At 70.0% G+C, this 14,403-nt stretch overlaps 3 protein-coding genes across 4 annotated transcripts; all 3 read left to right on the top strand.

Moving 5' to 3' along the window:
* Nucleotides 1-346: 346 nt before the first annotated feature.
* On the top strand, nucleotides 347-4,701 carry CDK2 (cyclin dependent kinase 2). Of its 2 annotated transcripts, XM_084499941.1 has the most exons (7): nucleotides 349-575; nucleotides 661-738; nucleotides 1,523-1,640; nucleotides 1,725-1,895; nucleotides 1,988-2,089; nucleotides 3,616-3,819; nucleotides 4,149-4,701. In XM_084499941.1, exons 1-7 carry the CDS (start codon nucleotides 460-462, stop codon nucleotides 4,251-4,253), a joined length of 894 nt encoding a protein of 297 aa, XP_084356067.1. In that variant the 5' UTR covers nucleotides 349-459; the 3' UTR covers nucleotides 4,254-4,701. The 2 variants fall into 2 exon arrangements, with proteins under 2 accessions (XP_084356068.1, XP_084356067.1); XM_084499942.1 differs by lacking the exon at nucleotides 661-738 and having other exon boundaries at nucleotides 347-575.
* A 3,209-nt stretch (nucleotides 4,702-7,910) lies between these two features.
* Nucleotides 7,911-9,723, top strand: RAB5B (RAB5B, member RAS oncogene family). Its single transcript, XM_084499944.1, has 5 exons — nucleotides 7,911-8,203; nucleotides 8,751-8,902; nucleotides 9,039-9,161; nucleotides 9,268-9,361; nucleotides 9,583-9,723. The coding sequence occupies exons 1-5, from the start codon at nucleotides 8,041-8,043 to the stop codon at nucleotides 9,696-9,698; spliced, it is 648 nt and encodes a 215-aa protein (XP_084356070.1). The 5' UTR covers nucleotides 7,911-8,040; the 3' UTR covers nucleotides 9,699-9,723.
* Nucleotides 9,724-11,414: 1,691 nt separating this feature from the next.
* Nucleotides 11,415-13,860, top strand: SUOX (sulfite oxidase). The gene is made up of 4 exons (XM_084499932.1): nucleotides 11,415-11,529; nucleotides 11,677-11,719; nucleotides 11,816-11,975; nucleotides 12,305-13,860. Exons 2-4 carry the CDS (start codon nucleotides 11,688-11,690, stop codon nucleotides 13,724-13,726), a joined length of 1,614 nt encoding a protein of 537 aa, XP_084356058.1. The 5' UTR covers nucleotides 11,415-11,529; nucleotides 11,677-11,687; the 3' UTR covers nucleotides 13,727-13,860.
* Nucleotides 13,861-14,403: the final 543 nt, after the last annotated feature.

Raw genomic sequence — 14,403 nt, 5'->3', positions numbered from 1 at the left:
GTCATGTCTGTGACACCGTGTCCGTGGGGTCACGTGTGTGACGCCGTGTCCGTGGCATTGCGCCCACGGGGTCGTGGGGGTGACACCACGTCCGTGACACCGTGGCACCGTGCACACAGGACCGGGGGCGACCCCCGAGCCCCCCACCCAGCCGCGGTGCCGTGGGGGGGGGGAAGTGGGGGGGGACACGCGGTGGGGCCCCACCCGCTCGTCTCCTCCCGCTGTGCAGCGCCCCCCCGCGGCCGGCTCTTGCCCCTTTAAGGCATCTCCCGCGCCGCCCGCCCGCTCGGCCAATGGGGCGGCGCGGGGGGCGTGGCCGCGGAAGGCGGGAAGTGGCGGGGGCGGGGCCGGCCGCGTTGTGGCGCGCCGCGGGCGAGCGGCGGCCGCGATCGTTTCGCGCCCGGCCCGGGACCCCCCGGGAACCCCCCCCCCGGGACCGGGCCCCCCCGGGGCTGCCCCATGGAGAACTTCCAGAAGGTGGAGAAGATCGGGGAGGGCACCTACGGCGTCGTCTACAAGGCCCGGAACAAGGTCACGGGGGAGGTGGTGGCGCTGAAAAAGATCCGCCTGGACACGTGAGGGCACCGGGGGGGGTTACCGGCACCGGGGGGGGGGGGTTACCGGCACCTGGGGGGGGGCTCAGCTCGGTTGCCCCCGCAGGGAAACCGAGGGTGTCCCCAGCACGGCCATCCGGGAGATCTCGCTGCTGAAGGAGCTGAAGCACCCCAACATCGTCAAGTCAGAGGGGGGGGGCGCTAAGGGGGGGGGGGGGGAACGGAGATGGGGGGGGTCCCTGGGGGAAGGGAGGGACCGGGGAGGGGATGGGGGAGGTGGAGGTGGAGGAAGCGGGGGGGGGGGAGAGCCGGGGGGGAGGGGACACCGGGGACACCGGGGGGGGGGGTGTTGGGAGGGGGGATGCAGGGGAGGGGGTGGGATTTTGGGGGGGGGGCGCCGAGGGGGTGGGATGTGGAGTTGGGGGGGGGCACCAATGGGTCCTTGGCTGGGGGGGTGGCTGGGATCTGGGGGGGGGCAGTGCTGGAGGGTGGGGGGGGTGTGGAGGCTGGGGGGATCAATACTGGGGGACTGGGGGGGCAGTAGGGGGGTCTGGGGGCTGCGGGGGGGCAGTGGGGGGGGTCTGGGGGGGTGGGGGGGCAGTGGAGGGGATCTGGGGGCTTGGGGGGGGCAGTGGGGGGGTGTCTGGAGGCTGGGGGGATCAATACTGGGGGGCTGGGGGGGCAGTAGGGGGGGCTGGGGGCTTGGGGGGGCAGTGGGGGGGGTCTGGGGGCTGCGGGGGGGCAGTGGGGGGGGGTCTGGGGTCTTCGGGGGGCTCTACTGGGGATCTGGGGGGGGACAGTAGTGGGGGGGGGCTGGGATTTGGCAGTGGGGCAGTACCAGGGGCTGCAGGCTGTATGGGGGCAGTGCTGGGGGGGAGGGGAGCAGTACCAGGGGCTGGGTGCTGGGGGGGGGGGTCAGGGGGGTGGCGGTGCCAGCCCAGGCCCCCCCACACACACCCCCCTCCCAGGCTGCTGGACGTGATCCACACGGAGAACAAGCTGTACCTGGTCTTCGAGTTCCTGCACCAGGACCTGAAGAAATTCATGGACGACTCCTCCCTCGGCATCGCCCTGCCCCTCATCAAGGTGCGCGGGGGGCTTTTTGGGGGGGGGAATGGGACACGGTTAGGGGCAGGGGGAGGCGCTGACCCCCCCCCCTGTACCCCGCAGAGCTACCTGTTCCAGCTGCTGCAGGGCCTGGCCTTCTGCCACGCGCACCGCGTGCTGCACCGCGACCTCAAGCCCCAGAACCTGCTCATCAACGCCGACGGCGCCATCAAGCTGGCCGATTTCGGGCTGGCCCGAGCCTTCGGGGTGCCCCTGCGCACCTACACGCACGAGGTGGGCGCGGGGAAAAAGGGGGGGGGGGGGCGAGAAGGGGACGGCCCCGTGCCCACCGTGTGCGCCCCCCCTTCCTGTGTCCCCCGCCCCAGGTGGTGACGCTGTGGTACCGGCCCCCCGAAATCCTGCTGGGCTGCAAGTATTACTCCACCGCCGTGGATATCTGGAGCCTGGGCTGCATCTTCGCTGAGATGGTGAGGGGGGGTCCTGGGGGGGGCATGGTTGAAGGGGAGCAAAGCCACGACCCCCCCCGTGGCGGCAGCTGCCACCCATGGGTGTCCTCGCGTTGAGGTCGTGTCCTGGTGGCACCTCGGGGACGCCCTGGGATGTGCACTGGGGACACCAAGGGTGGGGGGATTGTGGTGGCACCCTGGGGACACTGAGGACTTGTCTTGGGGACACTGGGAATGTGCCCTGGGGACAGCAAGGGGGCTGTGGTGGCACCCTGGGGACACCAAGGGGGCAATGTGGTGGCACCCTAGGGACACCCCGGGCACCGGTGGCACCCTGGGGACACCATGCTCTGGTTTGGGGACACCCTGCAGACAAACCAGGATGTGCCTTGGGGACACTGTGGGCTCTGTGGTGGCACCCTTGGGACACCCTGGGGATACCAGGACCTACCCGAGGGACACCACAGGGACACCCAGGACCTACTCCAGGGTCCCCTGGGACCTACCCCAGGACGTGCCCAAGGGACACCCCAGGGACCCCCAGAACCTACCCCAAGGACACCCCAGGGACCCCCCAGAACACACCCCAGGGACCCCCAGGACCTACCCCATCCCCCCCATCCCCCTGTCCCACCCCCTTTACCCCCCCCCACCCCACCCCTGACATTTCCCCACGCGGGGCCGGCACCCGCCGCAGGCAGCGGGGCACAAAGGGGGCTGTGTGGACACCGGGATTGGGGGGGGGGCACGCGAACAACCGGCATCATGTGAATGAACCCCCAACCCCCGCCCCGCATCACGGGGCCGGTCACGAGTGGGGCGCGGGGCCGTTTGATCCCTGCCCTGCGGGGTCCCCTCACCCTAACCCCAACCCCTTCCCGGCGCCGAGCGCTCCCCCGTTGACCCCCAAACCCCCCCAATCCCCCCCCGTTGACCCCCAAACCCCCCCAGTCCCCCCCATTGACCCCCAAACCCCCCCAATCCCCCAATCCCCCTCGTTGACCCCCAATCCCCCCCGTTGACCCCCAAACCCCCCCAATCCTCCCCGTTGACTCCCAAACCCCCCTTAATTCCCCCCGTTGACCCCCAAAACCCCTCAAATCCCCCCCGTTGACCCCCAAGCCCCCCCCAATCCCCCTCGTTGACCCCCAAACCCCCCTCCAATCCCCCCCGTTGACCCCCAAAACCCCCCCAGTCCCCTCCGTTGACCCCCAAACCCCCCCCAATTCCCCCCGTTGACCCCCAAACCCCCCCAATCCTCCCCGTTGACCCCCAATCCTCCCCATTGACCCCCAATCCCCCACGTTGACCCCCAACCCCCCCCAATTCTCCCCGTTGACCCCCAAACCCCCCTTAATTCCCCCCGTTGACCCCCAAACCCCCCTCCAATCCCCCTCGTTGACCCCCAAAACCCCTCAAATCCCCCCCGTTGACCCCCAAGCCCCCCCCAATCCCCCTCGTTGACCCCCCAACCCCCCACAATCCCCCCCGTTGACCCCCAAACCCCCCCCCAATCCCCTCCATTGACCCCCAACCCCCCCCCAAAGGTGATGCGGCGGGCGCTGTTCCCGGGGGACTCGGAGATCGATCAGCTCTTCCGCATCTTCCGCACGCTGGGCACCCCGGACGAGGCCGCCTGGCCCGGCGTCACCGCGCTGCCCGACTACAAACCCACCTTCCCCCGCTGGGCGCGCCAGGACCTGGGCAAGTTGGTGCCGCCGCTGGACGAGGACGGCCACAAACTGCTGGCGGTGAGCCCCCAGCCCCCGGGGGGGGCACCTGGAAAAGCTCCGACCCCCCTCAATTCACCCCCATCCCATTTTTTTAATTTTTTAATTTTATTTATTTTTTTTTAATTTTTATTTTATTTTTATTTTTTTAATTTTTAATTTTTTTTTTTCAATTTTTATTTTTTTATTTTTTTTATTTTTTATTTTTCTATTTTTCTACTTTTTATTTATTTTTTTATTTTTTAATTTTTTAATTTTAATTTTTATTTTTTATTTTTATTATTTTTTATTTTTTTATATTTTATTTTATTATTTTTTTATTTATTTTTTTTTATTTTTCGCCCCCCCAGCAAATGCTGCACTATGACCCCAACAAGCGCATCTCGGCCAAGGCGGCGCTGCGCCACCCCTTCTTCCACGACGTCACCAAGGTGGTCCCCAACCTGCGGCTGTGAGCCTGGGGGGGGGGCTGGCCCCGTGTGTCCCCCCCCCCACCCCACAAGAACCCAGCGAGGAGCCCTCGGCCCCCACGTGCGGAGGTGACGGCGCCGGGACCCCCCCTACACGCTCTGGGACCCCCCCACACGCTCTGGGACCCCCCCCCAGCTCCCTGCTGGCCCCCCAAGGACTGCTCGGGGCAGAGCCCCCCCCCCTCAAGGACGCAGCCCCCCCGGAGAGGAGCCGCCCCCCCCCAGTGGCCCCCTCCTCACCCAGGCTCTCGGCACTTACGGCCCTGCTGGGGGGGCCCAGCGCCTTCACCTCCCCCTCCTCTTCCTCTCCCGTTCCCGCAGCGCGGTTTTTGGGGGGGGGAGCCCCCTGCGTTGTGTGCCCCCCCCCTCACCCGTTTTGTCGTGCCGCGGGGTTTCCTCACTGCCTTTTGTACCCGATAAAGCTCCGCGTGCAGCGCTGCCGCCTCTGCTCGGGAGGGTGGGGACACGGACATTGGGGGGGGGTCTGCGCCTTCCCCCCCTGCTGTGGGGGACCCCCCAGAATATGGGGCCCCCCCAACCCCCCTGTGTGTGCCCAGCCCCCCCATGTGTCTATAGGGCCGCTGCGTGGCCACCCCATATGTGCCCCATGGGCCCCACCCGCACCCCCCCCCCCCCCCAGGGCCCTACAGGCCCGTATGTGCCCCGCAGACCCCACAGGTCCTGTCTGTGCTCCTGAGTCCCTTTAAGGGCTTTGTCACCCCCCCCAGTTCCATACGTGTCCTGCAGGTCCCTATAGGGCCTACACATTCCCTGCAGTCACTGTAGGGCCCATACGTGCCCCCGCCCCGGTCTATAGGGCTTGTATGTTCCCCATGGTCCCTGTAGGGCCCTTATGTGCACCCAGGTCCCTGTAGGGTCCATCCACGTTCTCTGCAGTCCCTGTAGGGTCCATGTGTGCATTCATAGGGACCACACTCCCCCCAGAATCCCTAGAGGGCCCGTACATGACACTCAGTCCCTATAGGTTCCATATGTTCACCATAGTCCCTATAGGACTTATATGTGCCCTGCAGTCTCCATAGGTTCCACATGTCCCCCGAGTCATTATAGGGCCCATACACATTCCCAGGTCCCTGTAGGGCTCATACATCCTCTCAGGTAGGTCCATACAGGGCCCATACTGGTCCCTATAGGGCCCCTATGTGACCCCAAGGTCCTTAGGGAGTCTGTACAGGTTCCCAGGTTCCTATAGGGCTCATAAGTCCTCTCAGGTAGGTCCATACAGGGCCCATAACAGTCCCTATAGAGACCATATACAACACCAAGGTCCGTATAGGGCCCATACATGTCCCAGGTCCCCATAGGGCCTGTATGTCCCCCAAGGTGGGTCCCTACAGGGTCTATAGTGGTCTCTATAGGGCCCACACATCCACCCAGGTAGGTATATATAGGGCCCATATTGTCCCTATAGGCCCCATACATGACCCTAGGTCTCCACAGGGCCCATACACACCCCCAGCTCCCTATAGGGCTCATATGTCCTCTCAGGTAGGTCCATACAGGGCCCATGATGGTCCCTATAGAGACCATACGCAGCACTAAGGTCTGTATAGGGCCCCAGATCCCTATAGGGCCCATATGTCCCCCATGGTGAGTTCTTACAGAGTCTGTACTGATCCCTATAGATGACCCCGGTCCCTATAGGGCCTATACATATCCCCAGGTCCCTATAGGGCCCGTATATCCCCCTAGGTGGGTCCCTACAGAGTCCATACTGGTCCCTATAGGTCACCCTGGTCCCTATAGGGCCCATACACACCCCCGGGTCCCTATAGGGCCCATATGCCCCACAAGGCAGGTCCATACAGGGCCCGTACCAGTCCCTATAGGGCCCATTTGTGACCCCAGGTCCCCATAGGGCCCATACACGCCCCCAGGGCCCTACAGGGCCCCCATATCCCCCTGCTGTGTCCCTATAACGCCCACCCCGCCCCTATAGGGCCCCCACGACCCCCGGGGGGGGGGGGGGGGTCCCGAAGGCCCCCACGTGACCCCCGGTCCCCGCAGGCCCCCATTGGCTGCGCTGCGGTGGGCGGGGCCGCTGACGCTCCATCCTCAGCCCCGATTGGGCGAGCCGGGAGGAAGAGGCGGGTCCACCGCCCCGCCGCGCGGCGCTGATTGGCCGAGCCGGGCCGCGGTCCCGCCCCGGGCGGGGAGGGCGGGGCCCAGGCGCTGTTTGTGTGCTCGGGCCGCGACGGGAGCCGGGTCCGCCGCAGGTACCGGGGGGGGGGGGGGGAGGGGCTGGGCCGGGGCCGTGACCGGAACCGGAACCGGGAACCGGAACCGGAGAACCGGAACCGGAGAACCGGGGCCTGGCGCTGTCTCCGGGCCCGTTCTGGTGAGGCCGCGGCCGCCGCCGGGCCGGGGCGGGGACCCCCGGGGCCCTCCCGGTGCCGCCGCTCCCTGCCCGGCCCCGGGGGCTCCGTGACCCGGCGGTACCGGGGAGGTACCGGGGAGGTACCGGGGAGGGGGGTGCGGAGCGCGGCCGGTCCCCAGCGGGTCCCCCCTGAGCCACCGGGGCCGGTACCGGGGGGGCCGCCCCGGGAGGGCTCCGGTGGGGGCGGGCGGGGGGCGCTGCCCCGGTTCGGCGCTCGGTACCGGGGGCTCTGTGCGGCCCCCGGGCTGCCGGGGGTGTCCCGGAACCCCCCCCGGTGCTCCTCCGCCATGGGACCGGTGCTCCCGGTGCCCCCGGTGCGCGGCCGGGGGTTCCCGGCGGTAACCGGGCCCGGTGTACCGGGGGGGGCCGAGCCGTGCTCCCCGCTCCTCCCCCCGAGCCTCCGCCGGGCCCGCGGTTGGGCCACAGCGGGGCCGGGTGGCACCGGAAAGCCGTTACCCCGCGGGGCTGGCGCAACCCCGGGGCCCGCCGGGGGCTCCCGGTTCCCCGCCGGTGGAGCCCGGCCCCGGGAGGTGCCCGTGGGTGCCCCCGGTGGGCCCCGGGGCATCGCCGGTACCGGGAGCCGGGGGGTGCTGAGCCCCCGGGGGGTGCTGGGGGTGGGAGGGGGCACTCTGCGCCCCGCCAGCACCGGGGGGGAACGGGAACCGGAGGGGAACCGGTGCCTGGTGGTGTCCCCGGTGTTGGCTCTGCGCTGTCCCCGTCCTGCTGCCGGTTTGTAAATCCCTACCGGGGAACCGGAGAGCCCCGGGAGGGGATGGGATTGAGGGGGGGGGAGATTGGCCCTAAAGAAACCCCAAAGCTGGCTCAGCCAGGCCCCCGAGCTGCGGGGCTCCCCCGTGCAGTGACCCCTCGGTGTGTGCCGGGGACCCGCCAGCACCGGGGAGGAAACGGGGAGAAAACGGGAGGGGGAAAATTAAAAAAAATAATAAAAATCAAACCCAAAGCGGGCTGAGGAACTCGGAGGCCGGGCCGGGAGTTTGTGCAGCCCCTCCTTGGGGCGGGCAGGGAGGGAAGCAGCTGAGGAATCCGCGCTGCAGCCAGGGGGGAGCAGCCCGGCCTCCGGGAGCCGGGGTGGGGGGGAAGCTCCTGGGACCCCCCCCGGTGCCGGGATCACCCGCGAGGAGCCCGCGTTGGCTGCGGGAGCTGCTCCCCGTGGGGTGCGGGGTGTTTGCACCGTGCTGACGGCTCTGCTCTGCTCTGCTCTGCTCCCCTCGCAGCACTGCCCAGCGGATCCCAGCCCAGCGGATCCCAGCCCAGCGGATCCCAGCCCAGCGCCCCGCTCCGTGCCGCGGCGTCGCTGCCTTCCCCCCTTCGCAGGGCGCGCGGCGCAGCAGCAGCAGCAGCAGCAGCCCGGCCATGACCAGCAGAGGAGCCGCCAGGCCGAATGGGCAGGCCCAAGCTAGCAAAATCTGTCAGTTCAAGCTGGTGCTGCTGGGCGAGTCGGCGGTGGGGAAATCCAGCCTGGTGCTGCGCTTCGTCAAGGGGCAGTTCCACGAGTACCAGGAGAGCACCATCGGGGGTGAGTCGGCCGCGGCACCCGCCCGCGGGGCACGACGGCACCTGGGGGCCACGCACCGGGGACTCCGAGCTCCTGGAGCCGCTGTCTGTGTGCGTTTTGCCTCGCACCGGTTTTATTTCCTTCCCACACGAGCCAGCGTCGGGCTCTGAGCTCGTGCTGGCGGCTGCGAGCTGTGGATGAGCCACGCGAGCGCTTTTGGGGAGAGCCCCCCGCAGCCTCCTGGTGGGGCCAGGCTCTCAGCACAGTCCCCACGCCTCGGTTGTGGTCTCGCAGGGGTAATTCCGTGAGGCACAACGCAGCGCCTGGCAGGAGTCCTGCTCATCCCCCAAAAAGCCCCACCGCTCGTGTGGAGCAGCTCCGTACGCTCCTGGCAGTGTCTGAGGGGCTGTGGGCTCCCCCCACGCCCAACTCCACATCCCCCAAGGTCTGGGTGGGGGCAGGCAGGGCACTGGGGGTCTGCATCCCTCCCCCGGGGCCGTTTGGGGGCAGGCAGGGTGCTGGGGGGCGGCCGTTTGAAGCTAATTCTCTTCTCCCTGCCTCCCCCCAGCGGCGTTTCTCACACAATCCGTCTGCCTGGACGACACAACGGTGAAGTTTGAGATCTGGGACACGGCCGGCCAGGAGCGGTACCACAGCCTGGCCCCCATGTACTACCGGGGGGCGCAGGCGGCCATCGTGGTCTACGACATCACCAACCAGGTGAGCGCCCCGGGGCAGCGCCGCAGGCTGGGGGGGGGTCCTGGTGCCTCACCAGGGGGTCCCGGTGCCTGGTGGGGGGGGTCCCGGTGAGGTGCTGCCTCCAGACTCGGCCTCGAGCCCCCACCTCTGCTCGCAGGAAACGTTTGCACGGGCGAAGACATGGGTGAAGGAGCTGCAGAGACAAGCCAGCCCCAGCATCGTCATCGCCCTGGCTGGCAACAAGGCCGACCTGGCCAGCAAGCGCATGGTGGAGTACGAGGTGAGCGCCGCTCCCGGGCTCTTTGGGGTCGGGGACAGGGTCGGGGACGGGGCCGGTCCTGCCCGTGGCCGCCGACCCCTCAGCCGGGTGCCGGTGTCTGTTCCAGGAGGCGCAGGCCTACGCAGATGACAACAGCCTGCTGTTCATGGAGACGTCGGCCAAGACGGCGATGAACGTCAACGACCTCTTCCTGGCCATCGGTGAGGCTGGGGGGGCTGCAGGGGGGGGCCTATCCAGGCTGTGTGGGGCAGAGTCCTTGGGGGTCCTGCCCCACGGCGGCTCCGTGGCAGGGGGGAGCTCGGGGGGGCTTTTTCCTCCCTGCGAAGCATGAGGACAGCCGGGATCTGCCCGTGTGGGTGCATCCCCGTGGTGCTGAGCACCTCCTGACGCCCCCCCCGCCTGTCTGCCTCCCCCCCCCCAGCCAAGAAGCTGCCAAAGAGCGAGCCCCAGAGCACGAGCGGCGCGGCGGGGAGGAGCAGAGGCGTGGACCTTCACGAGCAGAGCCAGCAGAACAAGAGCCAGTGCTGTAGCAACTGAAGGGCGGCCGGCGGCAGCGCGGGCGAGGAAGAGCGAAGCCGTTAACGTGTCCCCCCCCCCCCTCCACCCCAGTCCTCCACACCCCCTCCGTACCGGCACACTGAGACCCGTCGGCAGCAGCCTCTCCCCCCCCCCCCACCCCGAGCTCCGTCTAACTGCACTTTTTAACGCTTCAGAGCCGCCGCCGCAGCCCCCGTTACCACCCGATGGCCTGGAACCAGCCGGGGACTTAACTTCCAGAACCGAACTCTCCTTCACTTTGTATCATAGGTGCAGAGAGCGACCTGACTCCCCTCCCGCCCCCCCCACCCTGCGCCCCCCCCCTCCCACCTCCCCTTTTGCTTTGGGAAATCCTGCTCGGTCCCTCGGGGACGCCAGGAGGCGGCCGCGGCGCCCTCAGACGTCGGCTTTGTGGTGAGGGGGGGTCCGGAGCAGCCCCCCGCGGAGCGGCGTTCCCGAGGGGGCTGCCGTGGGGTTATTTTTATTTTCTTTTTATTTTTTTTTTCCCCCTCTCTTCCCTCTTTTTTCTTCTGTTTCGCTGCTCGTGGGTGGGGGGATGAGGGGGGGGAGCTGCAGTGTCCTTACCTTCTTCCTCGGTGGCCTTTCTTTGCTGGAGGATCGGAAGTGCCTGGGAACCTGTCACAGGGGGAGGGGGGACACAGGGGAGCCCGCGGGGACCCCGAGCTCGCCCCCCCCGCACCCCCCGGTGGAGCCGTGCCCGTCCCCGCCACCCCCTCGGCGTCCCCCCGGTGATCCCGGCACGGTTGGGGGGTTTGGCACCCCCGCGCTTTGCCCGTCCCCACCCGGTTGGCACGGTCTCCCCCCCCCCCCACTGGGGGCACCGGGTGCTCCTCGGTTCCTTTCCTCCCGTTCCCCGGGGACTTTTCCCGGTGGGGGGGGGGGGTGACCCCGTGGCCGCCCCCGGTTGCGTGCGGCACCCTTGGGCTGGGGCCAGGCGCCCGCGGCCCCGTGGCCGTTGCCCTTTGCCTTGGCTCCCAGCCCAAAGCTGGCAGCAGGGGCACCCGGGGCTTGGGGGGGGGCATCCCCCAGACCCCCCCAGCACCCCCCACCCCCTCTCACCCCCCTGCACCCCCTTGTCCACCTCCCCCCCCCGGCACCCCCAGGCTCCCCCCCCCGGGCTGGCAGTGGGGTCCCGGGGATCCCCGGGGCTGCCTCCAGCCCCCGGAGCCCCCCCCCCACCAACCGGGCGCCCCCAGCCCCCCCCCCCCGGGGGTCGCTGCAGCTCCCCAGGGCCTCCCTCTCCTCCCCCCCCCCCCTTCCCCTTTTTTCTCCTCGCGTCTCCGGTTCGGTTCCTGCCGTGCCCCGGGAGGGGGGTGGGGGTTGGGGGGGGTTGCGCCGCCCCGGTGGCACCTCCCGAGCGCGGTCCCGGCCGCGGCTGCTGGCTTCGCGGTGTATTTAATGTAAGTAAAGGACAAAACCCACAAAAAAAAAATCAAAAAAAAACCAAAAAAAAAACCAACAAAAAAGGAAGAAAACCACCCAAAACGCTCCGTCTGCTCCCTGGGGGGGGCGGGGCGGGGGTGGGGCAGGGGAGGGGAGGGGGAGGGGGAGGGCGGCGGGGCCCCGGTACCGGAGCTGTTGGAACCGAGCCCGGCTCCGCATCCGGCAGCGCCCCGATAGCGCTTATCGGGGGCACCGGGCGGCGCCGCGCCCCGCCCCGCCCCGCCCGCTGCCGCGGCCCCTTTAAGGCGCGGCCCCCCCCCTCGCTGTTTGAGGGGGGGAAAGGGGCGTGGCCGGGGGGGGCGAGGCCCCGCCCCTCGCCCCTCTCTTAAAGCCGCAGAGCGCCCCGAGAGCCCCGGTGACGACGCAGGTGCGGGGAGGGGGGGGAGGAACCGGTACCGGGAGTAGGGGGGGGGGGGTGTGGGGGGTGTGGGGGGGTCGCCCGCACGGTCCCGGCCCCCGGGGGGCTCCCGGTGGCCGCGGGAGCCGCTCTCACGGCGCCGCTCTCCCCGCTCAGGTCCCGCCGCGATGCTGCTGCTCCGCGCCGTTACCGGGCGCAGGTAGGAACCGGGCTCGGGGGTCCCGGTGCCGCCCCCCCCCAACCTCCCGGGGGTCCCGGGTCGCCCTCAGCGCCGCTTTTCCCCCCTCCACCGCAGGCTCCCGCTGCCGCTGCCCCGCCGCGGCTGGTCCCGGACGGGCGCCGCCCGCTTCGCCGCCGGTAGCCCCGGCCCGGGGGGCACCGGGAGGGCGGCCCCGGTGCTGGCGGCGCTGCTGGGGCTCGGCGCCGTCCTGGCCTACGGAGACCGGAGGCGGAGGGTGAGGAACGGGGAGGGGGAGAACGGGACCGGGGGAGGGACGGGAGGAGGAAGGGGGGGGGCGGGAGGGAACCGGGCGCTCCTCGGTGCCTGGGCTGCCGGGACGGGGGGTGCCGGGGGGTCCCGGGGTGTCCCGGGGGTACCGGGATGTCCTGGGGGGACCCGGAGGTACTGGGATGTCCCGGGGGGTCCCAGGGGTACCAGGGTGTCCCGGGGGTACCGGGATGTCCCGGGGGGTCCCGGAGGTACCGGGATGTCCCAGGGGTACTGGGGGGTCCTGGGGGTACCGGGGGGCGCCGAGCTCCCGCTGACGGAGCCGGGGTCCCCCAGACCGCCCAGGCTGCCCAAGCCCCCCGGTACCCCCGGTACACGCGGGAGGAGGTGGGGCGGCACCGCACGCCCCAGGACCGGGTCTGGGTGACCCACGGCACCGACGTGTTCGACGTCACCGACTTCGTGGAGCTGCACCCGGGGGGCGCCGACAAAATCCTGCTGGCGGCCGGCGGGGCCCTGGAGCCCTTCTGGGCCCTCTACGCCGTCCACAGCCAGCCCCACGTCCTGGAGCTGCTGCGCGAGTACAAGGTGGGCGAGCTCAGCCCCGAGGAGGCGCCGCCGGCCGCCGCCGCCACCGGAGACCCCTTCGCCGGGGACCCCCCCCGGCACCCCGGGCTGCGCGTCAACAGCCAGAAGCCGTTCAACGCCGAGCCGCCGGCGGAGCTGCTGGCCGAGCGCTTCCTGACGCCCAACGAGCTCTTCTTCACCCGCAACCACCTGCCGGTACCGGCGGTGGACCCGGGCTCCTACCGGCTGCGGGTGGAGGGGCCGGGGGGCCGGGCGCTGTCGCTGTCGCTGCCGGAGCTGCGCAGCCGCTTCCCCAAGCACGAGGTGACGGCCACGCTGCAGTGCGCCGGGAACCGCCGGGCCGAGATGAGCCAGGTCCGCCCCGTCAAGGGGCTGCCGTGGGACATCGGGGCCATCAGCACGGCCCGCTGGGGGGGCGCGCGGCTGCGCGACGTCCTGCTGCACGCCGGCTTCGAGGAGGAGCGGGAGGGCGAGTGGCACGTCTGCTTCGAGGGGCTGGACGCCGACGCCGGGGGGGCCCCCTACGGCGCCTCCATCCCCTACGGCCGCGCCGTCAGCCCGGCCGCCGACGTGCTGCTGGCCTACGAGATGAACGGCGAGGAGCTGCCCCGCGACCACGGCTTCCCCGTGCGCGTGGTGGTGCCCGGCGTGGTGGGCGCCCGCAGCGTCAAGTGGCTGCGGCGGGTGGCCGTCAGCCCGGCCGAGAGCCCCAGCCACTGGCAGCAGAACGACTACAAGGGCTTCTCCCCCTGCGTGGACTGGGACACGGTGGACTACAAGACGGCGCCCGCCATCCAGGAGCTGCCGGTGCAGTCGGCCATCACCCACCCGCGCCCTGGGGCGGCGGTGCCGGCGGGGGAGCTGACGGTGAAGGGCTACGCCTGGAGCGGTGGCGGGCGGCCGGTGGTGCGGGTGGACGTCTCGCTGGACGGCGGGCGCACGTGGCGGGTGGCGCGGCTGGCGGGCGAGCGGCCCCCGCCGGAGCGAGCCTGGGCCTGGGTGCTGTGGGAGCTGCGGGCGCCGGTGGCGGCGGGCGCGGAGCTGGAGATCGTCTGCAAGGCGGTGGACGGCAGCTACAACGTGCAGCCCGACAGCGTGGCGCCCATCTGGAACCTGCGCGGGGTGCTCAGCAACGCCTGGCACCGCGTCCGCGTCTCCGTCCGCGACTGAGGGGGGCCCCGGCCCCGCCGCTCGCCCTCCCGCCGGCCCCGCTCGCGTGCGCGGCCCCGCTGCCGGCGGCTCGAAGGTCGGCCCTTTACGGCCCCCGACGTGTGAAAGTGGCTCCATAAAGATTGCGCAGCTTTTATGGACTCGCTGCTGCTTCCCGGGGCACGGCCGGGGCAGCGCCGCCGTAACGGGGCCGGGGATGGCCTCAGGGGACCCCGCAGAGCCCCTGTAGCCCCCAGCAGCCCCCCCGTAGCCCCCAGCAGCCCCCCCCATACCCCCAGCCCCCCGTTTCTCTGCCCAGATAGCCCAAGACCCCTGCCCTCCCCACACTGTCCCCTTGCCCCCCCTGGCCCTTTGGGACCCCAGGTCCTGCCGAGACCCCAGAGCCCCCCAAGGACCCCCCAGGCTCCCTGTCCCCCTCCAACTGCCTCTAAGCCCCCCCCGGGCTTCCCATGCTCAGGGGGGCTCCATGGAGCTCCCCAGTCCCTGTGGACCCCCCCGGTCCCTGCGGAGCCCCCCCAGTCTCCGTGGACCCCTCCCTGGCCCATGGACCCCCCCCGGTCCCTGTGGACCCCCCCCTCCGGTCCCGGGGGCTCGTTCCTGGTCCCTGTAGACCCCTTCTCAGTCCCCATGGACCCCTCCATTCCCCGTGGACCCCCCCCCAATTCCAGTGCCCCCCC

Source organism: Aythya ferina (genome assembly GCF_964211825.1).
Source record: "Aythya ferina genome assembly, chromosome: 28".
NCBI classification, from domain to species: domain Eukaryota; kingdom Metazoa; phylum Chordata; class Aves; order Anseriformes; family Anatidae; genus Aythya; species Aythya ferina.
The sequence above is the reverse complement of the archived record's forward strand: the minus strand, read 5'-3'. Positions and strand labels throughout refer to the sequence as shown.

Coding starts and splice junctions, on each gene's coding strand:
- CDK2 (XM_084499941.1), top strand. CDS start 460: ATGGAGAACTTCCAGAAGGTGGAGAAGATCGGGGAGGGCACCTACGGC. Junction 576..660: donor AAAAAGATCCGCCTGGACAC/GTGAGGGCACCG, acceptor TTGCCCCCGCAG/GGAAACCGAGGGTGTCCCCA. Junction 3,820..4,148: donor ACGGCCACAAACTGCTGGCG/GTGAGCCCCCAG, acceptor TCGCCCCCCCAG/CAAATGCTGCACTATGACCC.
- RAB5B (XM_084499944.1), top strand. CDS start 8,041: ATGACCAGCAGAGGAGCCGCCAGGCCGAATGGGCAGGCCCAAGCTAGC. Junction 9,162..9,267: donor AGCGCATGGTGGAGTACGAG/GTGAGCGCCGCT, acceptor TGTCTGTTCCAG/GAGGCGCAGGCCTACGCAGA. Junction 9,362..9,582: donor CGACCTCTTCCTGGCCATCG/GTGAGGCTGGGG, acceptor CCCCCCCCCCAG/CCAAGAAGCTGCCAAAGAGC.
- SUOX (XM_084499932.1), top strand. CDS start 11,688: ATGCTGCTGCTCCGCGCCGTTACCGGGCGCAG. Junction 11,720..11,815: donor CGCGCCGTTACCGGGCGCAG/GTAGGAACCGGG, acceptor CCTCCACCGCAG/GCTCCCGCTGCCGCTGCCCC. Junction 11,976..12,304: donor ACGGAGACCGGAGGCGGAGG/GTGAGGAACGGG, acceptor GGGGTCCCCCAG/ACCGCCCAGGCTGCCCAAGC.